This window comes from Epinephelus lanceolatus, chromosome 14, assembly GCF_041903045.1.
Source record: "Epinephelus lanceolatus isolate andai-2023 chromosome 14, ASM4190304v1, whole genome shotgun sequence".
NCBI classification, from domain to species: Eukaryota; Metazoa; Chordata; class Actinopteri; order Perciformes; family Serranidae; genus Epinephelus; species Epinephelus lanceolatus.
Genome location: NC_135747.1, coordinates 2,422,622 through 2,439,047, shown reverse-complemented (window position 1 = coordinate 2,439,047; position 16,426 = coordinate 2,422,622). Strand labels below are relative to the sequence as shown.

The 16,426-nt window shown below is 40.5% G+C and overlaps 1 protein-coding gene across 3 annotated transcripts in view; it reads left to right on the top strand.

Annotated features, from left to right (window-relative positions):
- Positions 1-15,980, top strand: part of LOC117251230 (uncharacterized) — a 57,137-nt gene extending 41,157 nt beyond the window's left edge. For all 3 annotated transcript variants that reach the window (XM_078174274.1, XM_078174275.1, XM_078174273.1), the window contains one exon: positions 14,476-15,980. In XM_078174274.1, the coding sequence (XP_078030400.1) occupies positions 14,476-15,258 (783 nt within the window). In that variant the 3' untranslated portion in view covers positions 15,259-15,980. The remainder of the gene's footprint in view (positions 1-14,475) is intronic.
- The last annotated feature ends 446 nt before the right edge of the window (positions 15,981-16,426 follow it).

The following is a 16,426-nucleotide window of genomic DNA, read 5'->3' as shown; positions in this document are numbered from 1 at the left end:
CTTTCACTGGTATCGTACCGTGGGTCCCAATTTTGGTACCGTGACAACACTAGATGTCACAACCATTCCATTCGGAGTTGCGCAGTGAAGCGGCTCTGGTGCCGCTTAAAAAAGTGTTCCCCCACTTCTAATTTTACAAATTAAGCACTGGTATAGTACAGCGGGATCCCCCAACCATCGCTTATATTTATAGTTTTTTCGGTCTTAAATTCCATTCAAGGTGGCATTAAAAAGGTCTTAAAAAGTCTTAAATTTAACTTGCTGAAACCTGCAGATACCCTGTTTGTAATTTTAACTAGTGCTGTCTCAGTGCTATGATGCACTCTAAATCCTGACTGTAATTCCTCAAATAAATTATTATCATGGAGAAAATCACACAGCTGGTCTGCAACTACTTTCTCAAGGATTTTTGACATAAAGGGAAGATTAGATATTAGTCTATAGTTGGCTAACACCTCTGGATCCAGGGTGGGCTTTTTTAGTAGAGGTTTAATTACAGCTACCTTAAAAGACTGTGGTACATAGCCTGTTAATAAGGATATATTGATCATATCTAATATATGAGTGTTAACTAAAGGTAAGACCTCCTTAAGTAGCCTAGTTGGAATGGGAGACACATTGATGATTTAGATGAAGAAATCACTGCGGTCAATTCTTGAAGAGAAATTGGGGAGAAGCAGTCTAACTATATATTAGGTCTTACAGCTGTGTTTGAGGTTAGATAGGTACTATCTGAGGACAGGAGGTCATGAATTTTGCCTCTAATAGTTAGAATGTTGTCATAAAAAAAGCTCATAAAATCATTACTGCTAAGGGCTAAAGGAATAGGCTGAATAGGCTGTAGCCAGGCTGACTCTCAGTCAGCCTGGCTACAGTGCTGAAAAGAAACCTGGGGTTATTTTTGTTTTCTTCTATTAAAGCTGAGTAATAGTTTGCTCTGGCATTGCAGAGGCCCCTCTTATAAGTTTTGAGACTGTCTGCCCAGATTAAACGAGATTCTTCCAGTTTGGTTAATCGCCAATTCCTTTCAAACTTTCGCGATATTTGTTTTAACTTACGGGTTTGAGAGTCTACATGGGCTTCAAAAGTCAGCCTGTCATCAAGAACAGTTCCCAGGTATTTATACTGGTTTACAATTTCAACATTTACCCAGAGATGACCACAGGTAAAGTCACTGTTATGTTCTTTCTAAAATCAATAACCATCTCCTTCATCTTTGATACATTATTCTGTAAGAAGGAGGACTCACACCGGTCAGTGAAATCCCTGACTACTGGCCCGTGATCAGGGTTGTCACTGCTGAGAATGGACAGGATGACTGAGTTGTCAGCAAACTTCAAAATGTGACGCTGTGGATGCTGGCTGCAACAATCATTGGTGTATAAAATGAATAAAAGGGGGTGAAAGACCACAGCTGACAATCTTTTCAAATGTCTTCATTGCTAATGAGGTAAGGGCAACAGGCCTGACGTCCTTCAGTGACTGAGCAACCTTACTTTTGGGGACAGGAATAAAGACAGAGTCTTTCCATAGCTGAGGGACCCTATCCCCTTTATTAAAACTAATATTGCACGTATTAATTATATTTTTAACCGATTTGGGAATCCAGGGTTTATTGTTAGAAAATATAGTGATAGATTTCCTGGGAACCACCGATTCCTCACAAAAGGTGACATATGAAGAAACAGTATCTGTGAGTTCATCCAGGCCAGTTCATGCACTGTTAAACATATCCCAGTCAGTGCAGCTGAAGCAGTCCTGAAGGCGGTGGACAGACTCCTCCCACCAAACCGGAACTAAGCGTCGCTCCGGCTTGTGTTTCCTCAGGACAGGTCTGTAGGACGGAACCAGATAAACAAAATTGTGGTCCAACAAGCCAAGTGGAGCTCTGCACAGGTATTTAAAAGCGCCTTTCACCATTCCATAACACAGAGCCAAGCGCCTCGTAAGTCTAGTGGAATACGTCACATATTACTTCCCGGGTCTGCAGTGGTTAAAATCCCCCATAACCAAGTTCAGAGCGTCCAGAGAGATTCCCTGGAGCCGCTGCACGGTCCTCATCATAGCCTGAGTAGCTAGGTCCACGTTAGCCTTGGGATGGATGTAAACAAGCGTAATAAAAAGCTGCGGAAATTCCCTCAGCAGATAGGAAGGGCGCAGAGACACAGACAGAAGTTCAATGTCTGGAGTACACAAAGTTTCCCTGATGACAAATGTGTTACACCAGTTTTTATTCACGTAAAGACATAAGCCTCCACCGAGTGATTTGACTGTCACCGTCTCTGTCCAAACGAATGGGCTCTCCTAAGTCCTCAATCTCCAAGTCAGACTGCAGGTCATAATCCTTCAGCCATGTTTCTGTCAGTGCAAGGACACAAGCGCACATTAGCCTGAAGCTCATCAATTTTGCTGCAGAGTGACTGGACATTTGCCAACATGATAGTGGGAGGCGGCATCCAACAGTGGCCCTGCCACTTCAGCCTCTGGCGTACACCACCATGTCTCCCCCGCTTCCTTGTTTGTGTTTTTCAAAAAATTCAAAATGGCGGAAAATCTATATAACCGGAAGTTATGGGTTCTTGAGGCAAATTTGTTCCTCATGAGGAGAGGCATTTCTGTGCAAAGTTTCATGTCTCTACGACATACAGGGCATGAGATATGCCCATCCAAAGTTTGCAATTTCGATCGGTTGCTATAGCGCCCCCATTTGGCCAATTGATGTAATATTGCTTCATTCGCATCCTCCCATGACCCTCTACCACTGTGCCAAATTTCACATGGATTGACCAAGTCAGTGAGGAGAAAAACGTGGAACAGACACACAGACATGCCCACAGACAGCGTTTTCGTCATTATATAGTAAGATACCCTGCAAGTTTTGTAATGATTGGACAATCAATGATTTATAGTCTGATTTTTGTTATCCCATGACCTTTCTTTGCATGTGTTGTGCCCCCTAGTGGTAAATTTGAATAAAAATTTAAGGATATGTTCCTGGTACCTCTTAAGACATTACTTGCAAGGTTTTTGATGATTAGCCCAAAGGTTGTCGAGTTATGTTCTGAGCCACACCCCCACTAAAGTTCATTGGTCAATATCTTCAAAATGCAATGAGATGTCAATAACAGTTAAAGCGTTGGTGACAAAATTCTGACTAAAATCTCACATCATTCTGCTGATTTTGCATATACTTTCAAATATTTTGGTGACATTTGGTTAAAAATGAGATGAAATAGAAAATGTTGTGCATACAACACAAATTACAAGAAGATATTGAATATCACTGTGGGCTTACTTTTAAACCGTTCTGAACACCATTTGAGATTAACTTTTTTAGCACCCCTTAATGGTTGATTTGTTAAAATAAACACAAGAAATTTGTGCTCTAGATAAAGGATCAGTGCGCAGTGAATAACCTCCTAAGCCCTATGATAAGCTATTATGGCAAGGCTTAACTATACAGACCAATGAGTAGTGATAACTAACATGTCTGTGGGGTCATCAGGTGGGAACCTCCTTTCACCAGTATTTCGTCTAGTCGGTCCCACAGCATCTCCAGGAGGCGAGACAGTGATCTCTGGCGTCCCAGAGACATTCTCCTAATGCCAGCTCTCACTGCTCCCCGCACCAACCCAACAACCTCCTTTACCTTACATTACACATGGCTTTCTCAGCCCAAACAGCACTGCCACCTTCAACAAACCCAGGCTCCGTTTATGGGAGCTCCAGGTAGTGACCGTGCTGATACTACCTTTCCTAGTACATTCACCATAACCTATTTCACATGCTACATATTACAACTCCAATATAAGCTAAAGTTAAAGGAGATAGAGAAGATAAACTCACAGGCTTTCTCAGCCCAAACAGCACTGCCACCTTCAACAAACCCAGGCTCCGTTTATGCGAGCCCCAGTTAGTAACCGTGCCGATACTACCTTTCCTAGCACATTCACCATACCCTATTTCACATGCAGTGAACTAAACTATCCGTTGATTCACTGACCACAACACTATGTCAGGCCTCTGATTGGTACAAACTATTTCCTGGGAATAAAACTCATAGGATATGATTCATGTACTAAGTTGGATGTATCCTACAAGTTTCCTGGTGATTGGTGCAATAGTAGTGGAGTTAGGTCTGAATGAATGAAAAAACAATAGGGTTTCAGCCCTTCTGGCTTGTACCCCCAATAAGAATAAAAAAGGTAGGTGTTATTCCACCCTAACAGGTGTAAAATTAACAGGACAGTGAGGGAAATGGCAGTCATTGCACATCCTCAGTCCTGAGAAGGGGTTTCATTAGTCAATGAGTGAAAAAACAAGTGTGGGTTAACCATAAGTGTGTAGCTGCATTAATAACATGAGCCCCCCTTTTTGTGTGCCAGTCATAAGAACTAGGAGTGATCATAGTTCTTAGAATGCCGTTTTGAGGGACTTTTTAGCTCCTGTTTCAGAGTAGGTACTCTCCCAGCACAAGAAGAACAGGCGCGACCTACGTGTTAGAGTGATTTGTCGAACACAGCCAATGCAGCACCTGAAATTGGCATTTAAAATCCTGGTAGCTGTGTGAACAACAGACAACACAGAACACAAACAACAGCTGTCAAGAAAAAAGGATGGGAGAATAGATGGACAAATGGACTGACAATAAAGTTCAGGCTTTAATTAGCAAATATGCAACACTGTAAATATAAGGCAAGGTAGGCAAGGCAGGTAATAATTTAAAATGTAATGGAAAAATCCTATAGCCTTTTTGACAAGGGAACCAGGGTTAACTTCATAATTAAACTTTTTTGTAGAAAAACTGTATCAAACACAAAGCATTTGAAGCAGAGTGTTTGGAGTAGACCTTTACCTTTTTTTTATTAAAGCTTTTGCAGCAAAAGGACTCCCGCACACTGTCCAACTTGCAATAAATCATTTATTTTGCGACGTTTCGGTACTAGACCTTCATCAGGCAAACAGTTTTTTGTTCATGAGAAGCCATCTTAAATAGGGAGTGGTCATTTCTCCACGACCAATCCCATTCCCACGCGTAAACACAGAGGGACAAAATCATCATCGGGTAATTTAACCACACAACACAAAGAGACAGTAAATAAACAACAAAACGCTTTGTGTGACATCAGTCTAAAGTAATCCCCACATGTCCAGAAGAGAAATACATAATATAGTGAATCAATTATAAATAAATCAGTATTTCAAAATATTTTTTAGCAGATAGGTTTACATTCTAAGTTAAAAACAGACATATTTAATGAACAAATCTCCATATCTAGTACAAAAAGGCACATCTATCATCGAAATATACATATAATAACAATGATCCAAAGTTCATTTTGTTCATTTTGAACTACACACACTTACAATGACAATAAATGACAAAACCAACATATTATGGCTGTGCCTAATTTCTGAAAAATGTGGAATCTGCAAAAGATTTTGTCATCACCAAGATTTTTCACTAATCAGCAGGGGCTCAAAAAAAAATTTGCAGCAAAAATGCATACATATATAAATGGACATAATCAGCAGGTCACATTGTTAGATGAAACTGGTGATATATGTCCATATTCATACGTATCCAGAACTGACTGGAGCTGGATAAGAGAGCCCCCCAGCAATGTTTTCCTTTCAAGCAAATGGGACATCAAGATCCATGTTTCAACACAGCATTCAGTATATGATCACAGAAATATATTTAGGAGCAACTCATCGTTCAAACCCTTGGGAGCCAATGTTTGGAGGGTATGAATCCAGTAAGCCTCACGTTGCTTTAGTAGCTTGTCGTGGTCACCACCCCTAGGTGGCAGGTTTACCTGTTCAATGCCACAGAAATGTAAAGAGGAGATATCATGGTGAGCATCATTAAAATGCACAGCCACGGGATAATCCCGGTCATTTCTACGTATAGAGCTTTTATGTTCACTCATCCTCTGTTTAAGTTTCCTAGTTGTTTTTCCCACATAAGCAAGACCACAAGGACAGTGTATCAAATAAATCACGTGTGTGGATGCACAAGTGATCACACTGTTGATGGAAAATAATTTGCCTGTGTGGGGATGGGCAAAATGGCTTGTTTTCATCGTGTTATTGCACTGCGCGCAACTACCGCAACGGTAGTTGCTGTTGGGGAGGGGGTGCAAACGTGTCTGCGTTACTTGACTGGTTTTCATTTTATCATCAAAGTTGGCACGGACCAGATGATCCCTTATATTTCTCCCCCTTTTATTTACAAAGAGAGGAGGATCCTTGAACAAGGAGGCAAGTTCCGGATCAGACTTTAGAATATGCCAGTGCTTTTGAAAAACAGATCTTACTGCGGTGGAGTGGGCAGAATACTGAGTGGTACACATAACGGAGAATTTCTTTTGTTTTATAGCGCTCTTTTTTAGCAACTCGGAGCGCGTCTTTTTGAGAGCCAATTCATATGCTTGATTAATCCACAAGGATGGGTACCCTCGCTGCGCAAATCTGTTCTTCATATCCGCTGCCTTCTCAATGAAGTCCTCTGTGGACCTGTCTTGTTTTATAGATGTGCGAAGTGCTTCCTTTATTAAAGCTTTTGCAAAAATAAGTGGAAAAGAGTTATGTTGTGCTGCCTCCATATTTGGGTTTTAGACCTCTCTCATCTCGCTCTTTGACACTTTGAAGTAGAAATATCTGTAGTGTCATGTCGAGTTGATGCAAATTTGACTAAATGCCTTAATGCCAAAATGGAATCTGGAAAATAGATGAGATTTTCAAATCAAAACTCTGTTGTAGGGATTTAAAGAAATTCAACTGTATCAAGTTTGCCCCATGTTACCATTATCGGTTAATTCTTTTACCATCCAATAAATATGCAGTTTTATTTGTGGTTTGACTTTTTCTGAGTAAAGTAACAGGAAAGAACTGCAGGTGGAAACACACTCGAGCATAACAAACATGTTCTACACATAACTTGAGTGAAGCATGCTGTGGCTGTGGTTGATCTGTGGTGTGAGAAGAAAAGACACAAAGGCAGAAAGCTGCAGGAAACTTAGCTGTTCTTCTGCAACAGGATGTCTGATGTACTTTTTTTTTTTTCTTAAAGAAGGCAGAACTGAGCTGCGAGCTGTTGTGTGGATGGTCAAAAATTGTCAAAAAATGATGTGGGCACAGCAAAAATGCTTTGCAAAATTCAGTTAGTGGAAGTCAAATTAAAGAACGAGGAATTGAAATACTCAATGATTTCTCTGATCTGCTTTACCAAATCGTTGTTTTGAATGTCAACTAGTATGCTGCAGGTTAAAAACAAGCCCACATTTTGTTAAGTGTTGGCTGGAGAATGATTTTAACACTTCACCCTGAACCAGCCAGTCCTTGAATAAGCACAAATCAGACAAGATGGTAATTTAGGATAACATGCCATGGAATAGAATAGAGGCTACCTCTAATTTAGGAGGAGTCAAATCCCACTACCTTTAGGGCATAGTTTATAATAATCGTCAATAATTGTCCTGGACTTTATTATTCTATCCCTGACAAAATCTAATATATTATGATTTTATAATAACATATCTGTTGGACTATGTCACGCACTTGACATTGTTAATAATTAAACGTTACTTGGTAAATTAAACTCTTTCAGTGTTCTCCCCATGTTTGACAGGCTGTTTTCATGCATTGTTTATATGTAACGAACGGAAAGTAATGCACCAGCAGTCATATATAATCCTTGTATTCAAGAGCCAGTAATATGTGCGTAACCCATGTGACCATGAAGGTGGCAATTTTGTGACCAATGTCCTGATGGGAATAAAGACAGAAGTAGTATAAAAAATAAAAGTCTGGGTAAGGAGGCAGGTTGGGGTGGTGGATGGTACAAACAAAGACAGACCGGTATTTGTGTACCAAGTGAAACCAAGTGAACTTTGAATTATTTTAAGGTATGTCGACATGTTACATTGAGTATGTAACTTCCAGTTAAGTCCATAACTTAACATTCAGCACATAAGGTGAAGACAGCCAACCAAGTCAGAGTTTTCAATCATCAGTAGGTGACACCTCAGTCAATCAATCAGTCAATCAATTTTATTTATAAAGCCCAATATCACAAATCACAATTTGCCTCACAGGGCTTTACTTAGACTTAGACTTAGACTTGCTTTATTGTCATTCAACAAATACACCATCGGTGCACATATTAAACGAGATTTCGTTACTTTGGCTCCTGAGTAGACGCATAAATTATGTAACATACAATAAAATAAATTATAAAACACTGGTATGACTTAAAATAAGTTAAAATTTCAAATTACGGCACACGACATCCCTTTGTCCTTAGGACCCTCACAGCAGATAAGGAAAAACTCCCCAAAAAACCCCTTCCCCTCAGGAAGAGCAACTGAGGAGGGATCCCTCTTCCAGGACGGACAGACGTGCAATAGATGTCGTACAGAACAGATCAATATAATAAAGTCGACAGTACAGGCAGCTGCGGACATGCGGGTGGGGGAAAAAATCAATTCTTAGATGCATTGCAATGCGGACGTGTATGATTCGTCATCAATTCACAAATCTCAATTAATTGCATATGTAAATGTTGTGTTCATAACATGATGTTGACAGAACAAAAGGGTCGGACCTCAGCTGCAAGGTCTACAGCATGGACAAGCTAAAGTTAACTTGTACTAATTCATCTTCACAAAAGACAGTAGTTGCAAGCTTGTTTTAATTTAATGTTTAAATAATTACGTTTGCAATGTGAACCTATGCCATGACCTAGAGGAGCAGCGATAAGCATGTAAACTGGCTAACCAACACACACTGCAGCATTGACCAAATTAAAACACCTCTGTAGTGACGAAATTAACTCTCTGCTGTTTTACCTTAAAAGAATAGTGCACCCAAAAATGAAAATTCAGCCATTATCTACTCACCCATATGCCGAGGGAGGCTCAGGTGAAGTTTTAGAGTCCTCGCATCCCTTGCGGAGATCCAAGGGGAGAGTGGGTAGCAGCACAACTCCATCTAATGCAGGCTGGGCACCCCAGATTAAAACATCCAAAAAACACATAATTGAAACCACAGAATATCTCCATACTGCTGGTCCGTAGTGATCCAAGTGTCCTGAAGCCCCGACATAAAAAGTTGTTTGGAAAAACGCCATTTAAACTCTGTTTTTAGCCTCATTGTAGCCTGTAGCTCTAACTGCCTCTCTGTGGACTGCGCTCACGTGTGCCCTTGCGCGAGACCATGAGACATGGGCACCGCCTTCATGTGTGTTCACGTGCTTTCGCTGGTCTCGAGTGCAAGCGTGCACACGTGAGCGCGGTGTACACAGAAGCAGTTAGAGCTACAGGCTAAAAACGATGCAGACCATATATAATAAAATAGAACGTGAATTGCATACTGTTCATGGGAAATATTACAGTAGGCTATGCAAACACTAGACCCTATGAAGGCGTTTGTATATCCCATGTATGTGTAAATCCCAGACTGGGCAAGCGTGAGCATCCGCAGATGGATACAATCCGACTGGCATCCCCGGTTCAAAAGTGAGGGTATGGAGGAAGGTTGAAGGGGAAAGGGACCTGGACAAGAGCCACACCGTATGCAAGCAAAAAAATCTTTGATGGATCACCAGAAATACAGTATGCTATATTTTAAAAGAAAGAAAAAAATAAATCGTGATGAAATCAAACATTTAATGCATTGTGATGCATCGATAATCATGTCAAATCAAATCATGAGGTGCCTGGAGATTCCCACCCCTTGATATGATGCAGTGGCCCAGAGGAGGAGAGAATTTGCACTGTTAGGCTCTGAAATAACTTGTTGTGAATTTGCAGCTCACAGCAACTTAATATGATACAGTCTCTGTCTTTTGTCTCATGTCGTGTCGGCAAAAAATGTTGCACATTTCTGATCCATTTTTAGTGCAGATGGCGTGTTTACTATTACGTAAATATAACTATCACTTTGAACGGCGTGCTGAACACTGTTCAAACTTTACACTTGTGTTTACACATGTGGAAAAAAGAACAAACCGTTAAATATTAGTATTGAACGGCCGAATCTCATTCAACTGACATATTTCTGAGTCAGTTACAGCCCTCTATGTAATTTCACAAGAGGTACGTAATGTGACATTATCATTGTATGTGCATTTTCAAACCATTATATGGGGATATGTTGGATTTGAAGACGTAAGCTCCTTATGTATCAGACAGGATCAAGTAACTTCTTCTTCCTCCCCGACTACTATATTGGGGTACCATTCTTGGCACATTATTCTCCTGTACATCTGCATTTTTTTTTTAGATTATTTTTTGGGCTTTTTGCCTTTAATTGACAGGACAGTGTGAAACGGGGAGAGAGAGAGAGTGGGGGGATGACATGCAGCAAAGGGTCGCAAGCCGGAATCGAAGGCATCGCCTCTGTACATGTGGCGCCAGCACTGTCCACTACGCTACCGACGCCCCAGAAACACTTAACTTAACTTAACTAACGCTGAGGACAGCTATGAGCTGAAATGCATCCGTTTGACTGCTGCTGTGCAATCCAATATATTAAAAGTATTATACTTATTAGTGAGTGCTGTCGGGTTTTTCTACTTTGCTGTGATTTTATGGACCGGCACCCAATTACTCTTTGGGACTTTTGAGTGAGCAAGTCTGCTAAACACTTAACTTTCTCCTGACTTTAAGTCTTTTTTTAAACGTTAGGCACACCATCTGACTATAAATGCAAAATAAAAGCATATATTTGAATTATCTAAAGAAAGTCTGTCTCACCCTGTAGTTTTGGCCAACCAGAGACTCACAGTAGTTTAAAAAAAGTATACCTTGAGGTTTATCTTGACACCAACATTTACAGTTGGTGCTCACATTTTAAGTGCATATTCAGATACCCATAAAAGAGATGAATGAGAAGGCAGATCAGGTCGTATGTTGGTCTCTCACTACTACAGCACTTATTGAACCAACAGCTAGGCTCTGCAATATCTCAAACATTCCTCCTTACTCATCACTGTGTAATGATTTGCAATTTAAAGCATTGCACATCTGTAATTATACAGTAGTGATAGATATTATTCTGTACAATTAATGGCATGAGTACTTTCTCCCTTCATCACTTTGTACTAGTTTTCCAACATACAAGATAACTCTACAAGACTGAAGATTAACCAGAGCCATCCTTTTTTCTGTACATATGGTAAAATTTGGAATGAAATCCCATATTACATTAGAAGCCAGCCCTCTTTTTTACAATAAAAACAATCACTCTTTATGCTGGATCAGAATTGTAATAATGAACAGAACATTTCATCAACCAGTCTCTCATGTCAGTCCTTCAAATTCAAATCACCTGTCTCAGTGGGCATTTATAATTTCTTATAATTTTACAATTTGATTTTAATTTCTCAGCTGCATCAGGCCCATAGCTTATATTGTTTTTCATTGCTTTGATTTTTTTCAAATGTCATGCTGGTAAAAATGGAGATGAAAATATTTCCTGTTTGATTCAGTTAACAACCTACAGCAACAGTAAAGCCAAATGCAACCACCATTTTCTCTATGTACAATGAATATGAACAAATTCCAGTGAAAAATGTACGATAATCACCGTTCTGTAGCATAGTCATTGGCAGAATAAAATACTTCTCAGTGGGAACAACACTGCTGTTAAACCTGCTGCTTTGCTGTTACTGCCTCACTATAAGACTCATTATGTTCCTGTAGTTTTTTTGTTTTCTCAAAAGCATGTGGCCTTGGTTTAAGCAGTTTATGTGGCAAAGCTACAGTTAGTAGTTCAAAGCACTTTGTTATTAACAGGCTGATAACTTGCCTCATGACAAGGGGGAGGGTGACATTTTCTAAAGTGAGAGCATTATTCAGTTTGTAGTCACCAATAGCTTATGAAACCTTCACTTCATATCAGTCATTGGCTTTATTTTATTACAGCATGCTGGGATGTAAGAGCTGTTCTGGGTGTGGGCGTCGGTTACAGTTAACCTTTTGTTATTTGTGATGTTTGTCTCATGCAAGGGAGATTAAACACACTCTTTTGTAAATTAAGCAACGGTTTCATGTTCCATCATTAATTACCTTAAGTCAACCAAAGTAACAGTGAGATATAGCAGGGTTTTCCCCTCACCCAGAACTTGTATGTGGCCAGTAATCTGAATGTGAAATTTGCAGGGGATGTGAGGCTATTGGTTGCTCATTAAGTTTCCTTCCCAGAATACTGTGGCATGGGGCGCTTTGTGGAATCTCACTTCCTTTAATATGATTCAACAACTTTTCCACTGGTGGGAAACATGTTGCTTGATACCACATAAAAGAAATACAGCTTCATTTTTGTCAAATGTCAGAACACTTATATACATGTGATTAACTGTCAACAGTCTGGTAAGTCTAGGTCAGGCTTTCATGACTGCTAAGCAGCCATGCTGAAGTGTCTTTGAGCAAGAATCCCTACAAAAGTCAGCTGCTGTTGATGACTGACTTTGGGCTCTGATCTAAAATTATTGTTTTTCATTATTGTCTGATTTTTTTTTTAAAACAAATTGAGAAAATTATCAGCAGATTAAAAATAATGGTTGGCTGCAGCCCTACCGTTAGCCTGTTAGTTTCCATAAATTTAATTATCATGTCTTAAAATACCAGTAATGACAAATGTACACTGATCAGCCTCAACATCAAAACCATTGATGGGTGAAGTGAATTATATTGATCATCTCACTACAATGCAATGTTCTGCTGGGAAATCCTGGATTCTATGTTATATATTATGTGTGCCACCCATCCAAACACTGCTAAGGCCAACTTCAGAGAATTATCTGCTGCATCACCTCACATCACTGTCTCCACCAAAAAGTTGGACATGTACACAGAAAGACTTCAACGACAGGCAACCAGCACATACTTTCTTTGCTTGTGTGAGAGGAAATAACTCTCCACACCAGAGGATGGCAGTCGTTTGTAAAGGGAAAAGCTAGTCAGCCAGTTAGCACATTAACACCACAATCCAATGTTGAAGGAACAGAGATTTACCATGCACCAGTGAACAATAACACAAACATCACAAAACATTTCTGCTAAAGAGCTGGCTAAAGAAAAAATATCTTACCTTATGTAACAAATTTGTTTCAATCTCATGCCCTCTTGATTTTTAGCTGTTTGTTTACTTTCCTCACTTCCATTTCTCCTCTTGTGCACTGAGCTGAACTGTCTATCACAGTGATTTAATTCACTGATGGGCTCCACAGTTGCTGATGCTGATTCAACATGCTGAACCAGCAAAAAAAAAGACAAGCACCGATGAGGACAGTATGAGACACACTGCAGCGGCAAGGGCCACAGACGCTCACCAACAGCCCAACATTGACCACCACCTGACTGTCGGCTTGGTGTGTCAGGGCCTTTACAGACCAAGTTCACCCCCTTGTTGCAACAGGACTCCCTAATGGCAGTGCCCAGCCCCAGCAGGACAGTGCACCATGCCACCCTGCAAAAGCTGCTCAGGAATGGCCCGGAATCTGGTACAGAGCTCAAGATGTTGGCCTTGCCTCCAAATTCCACAGATCCCAATCTTAATCAAGCATCCATGGGACATACCGGTACCCCACCTTACAACAGACAGCTCTCAAAGGATCCGCTGCCATTGTCCTGCTCGGGGGGCCACTGCCATTGGTTAGTGCCATTACAATTAGAGTGGGTATGCGATCTGTAATGATGTTTCATTTTGTCACTTGGATTACTGTAAATTTATTAGGTTGATCTGCTCTGTACACACAGCATCTATTGCACGTCTGTCCGTCCTGGAAGAGGGATCCTTCTCAGTTTCTCTTCCTGAGGTTTCTACCATTGTTTTACCCTGTTAAAGGGTTTTGGGGGGGGATTTTTCCTTATCCGCTGTGAGTGTCTGAGGACAGAGGGATGTCATATGCTGTAAAGCCCTCTGAGGCAAATTGTGATTTGTGATATTAGGCTTTATACATAAAATTGAAATGAAATGAAATTGAAATTTTTGGGTGGGTGAAGATAATCAGTGTCATTCACTTCACCCCACAGTAGTTTTAATGTTTTGGCTGATTGTTGTACATCACATTGGACGAGAGCAAAGTGTTCTCCAATTGCTTAAAATAGTAACAAATCATAAAAGTATGTAGTTTAAAATTGTGTAGTATAAGTGTAGTGTAGTATAAATGTAGACTAGAAGCAGCAATACCTCACATGTCAAGTCCTTTATCAAATGGATGATAGAGGACTGACAATTAATCAGATGTCCTTGATTCTTTATCTGCTGACTAATGGATGAATTCACTTATTGTTAATTGTGTTACCTCAACGATTTTACTTGTATGGAAACAGCAGGGACAGGCTCCCATCTGTTGAATATCTGCTGTTTAAAAACAACAATTGCTGTTGTTCCAACGTATTGGTTTTACCATGTTTTTGCTCTGTCTCCCTTTCCTTTCTCCCGTTTCCTCTCTCTCTGTCTCAGACAACCATCCATCACATAGAAGAGCGTCTAGTCACTGCATCCTGCAGCACATCGCTCTCTTCTCTCTTGAATATTAAACCAACACTGCCCTCTTCAGGTGAAAAGAGGAGCACCCACACATCAGATGAGAGTGATGGGGAGAGTGTTACAGAGGTCACTGGAGGGAGCACAGGAGGAGGTTACAAACTGCGGTTGGGTGCTGACTTCCACTCTTCCTCCTTTTCATCTTCATCATCTCTGTCAGCTCCTTTATCCCCAAAGCCTGAACTGCTGCAGAGTTTAAACCGAGCATCAGACTTCCTCAGTCCCCAGCCTGAACGTTCAACAGAGACACATTCCATTGCTGGATTGAGGAAGCCACTGAGTGCATACACAGCCTTACACTCTGATTCTCTCCCCAAAACTGATCAGGGTTCAGATCCCTGTCCTGCAGATGCAGACAAATTGACTGTAGGGATAATTCAGCCAAATGAAGAGGAGAAGGATGTGGTGGGAGAGGAGGACAGCCAGGATGTGAACCTACTCTCATTAACCTTTGGCAGGCCTGAGGAGGGGGAAGAAGAGGAGGAGGTGGAGAAATCCCATTGTGACTTGGCAGAGTTATCCTCTGCTTTAGAGGTGTACAACACAATCGTAACCCTGCCCTCACTTGACAGGAACACAAAGGAAGTTGCTATAGAAACTGTTTCCTGCACTGTTGATGAAGAGGAGGTGGAAGAGGAGGGAGAGCACTCTGGATATATGGTGCGTCCATGTCAATATGTCTTAGAGAACTTATTTTAGAAGTCTTGGGGCTAGAAGTTACTCTGCGTCATGTCTTTTTACATTTTCATAAAAAACAATGTTACAAAGACAGACTGTAAAGCTCATGTAGCAGCACTGTTATAAAGACATTTCATTCATTCAGTCTAGACACTGACCTCTCATATGCTGATGAGGAATTGGCCTTACAGGGTGTACATACTCTTCCCACAAGTATAGTTTGTGGTGATGATGGGCCTCATGCAAGAACCACACATATACAAATGTTTGCTCTTATGTGGCATGTACAAATTATTTTGAAGAACTTGTGACGTTATTCAGTTTTCTTGTGTTTAGTATGTTTTCTTAGGCACAGAATTGTTGTTCAAGTCATGATCAGATCATCTGCCTGTGGTGGCCTGTTGTTAAACTCCATCACCTTTATGGGGCTTTGCTTCTTGACTCGTAATCTATTTCAGTGGCTCTCAGCCCCTTTAGTGTTATAACAATCTGCTTAAAATTTTAAGCCTAGTTTTTTTGGTTGTTGTTGTTTTTTGTTTTTGAAAAAGTGAAATCCTAAAGCGACTGTGGTAATAATGACTTGGGTAAGAGAAGGGCAGCAAAATTATTGGGCAGCCTTTAATTCCGGCATGATACAACCAAAAGAAAGTACTTAAAGAAAATTTTAATGAAGCTTGAACAGTTTATTGAGGTAGCAACTCCCCCTTCCCAAATAAGAGTGCAAGTAAAAAAAAAAAACAAAACTGGAGAAATGACCACTATAGTAAATTGTCCTTTTTGTCCAATTCAAGTCTTCCTTACTGAAAGCACTCCAAGCAATAAAAGGAATGCCCAATGTCCTGTCTTTAAAATGCAAAACTAAAAACCAGGAAAAAGCAAAGTACTGCAAATCAAAAAAGTCCAAAATGAATCAAATCATTGGCTGTAGAATCAACAAAATAAGTAATCCAGCCTTAGCCTGATGACTCTACCAGTCTTTATGGTCCTCCATACACACTTGTTTCACTGCAATCCGTCAAGGTATCACCATAAAAAAGAGTCAACGGGGTCTTTCTCTGTGGCAGGCTGCCCGGCTTCAACCTCACTCCTGTTTTCTCCTCACCTTACACAATCAAAATCCCTCACCAAACTATTCCCCTCTCCTTTGTTCCCTAGGCCAATTTTCAACCAATGTCCTCATCAGAAAATT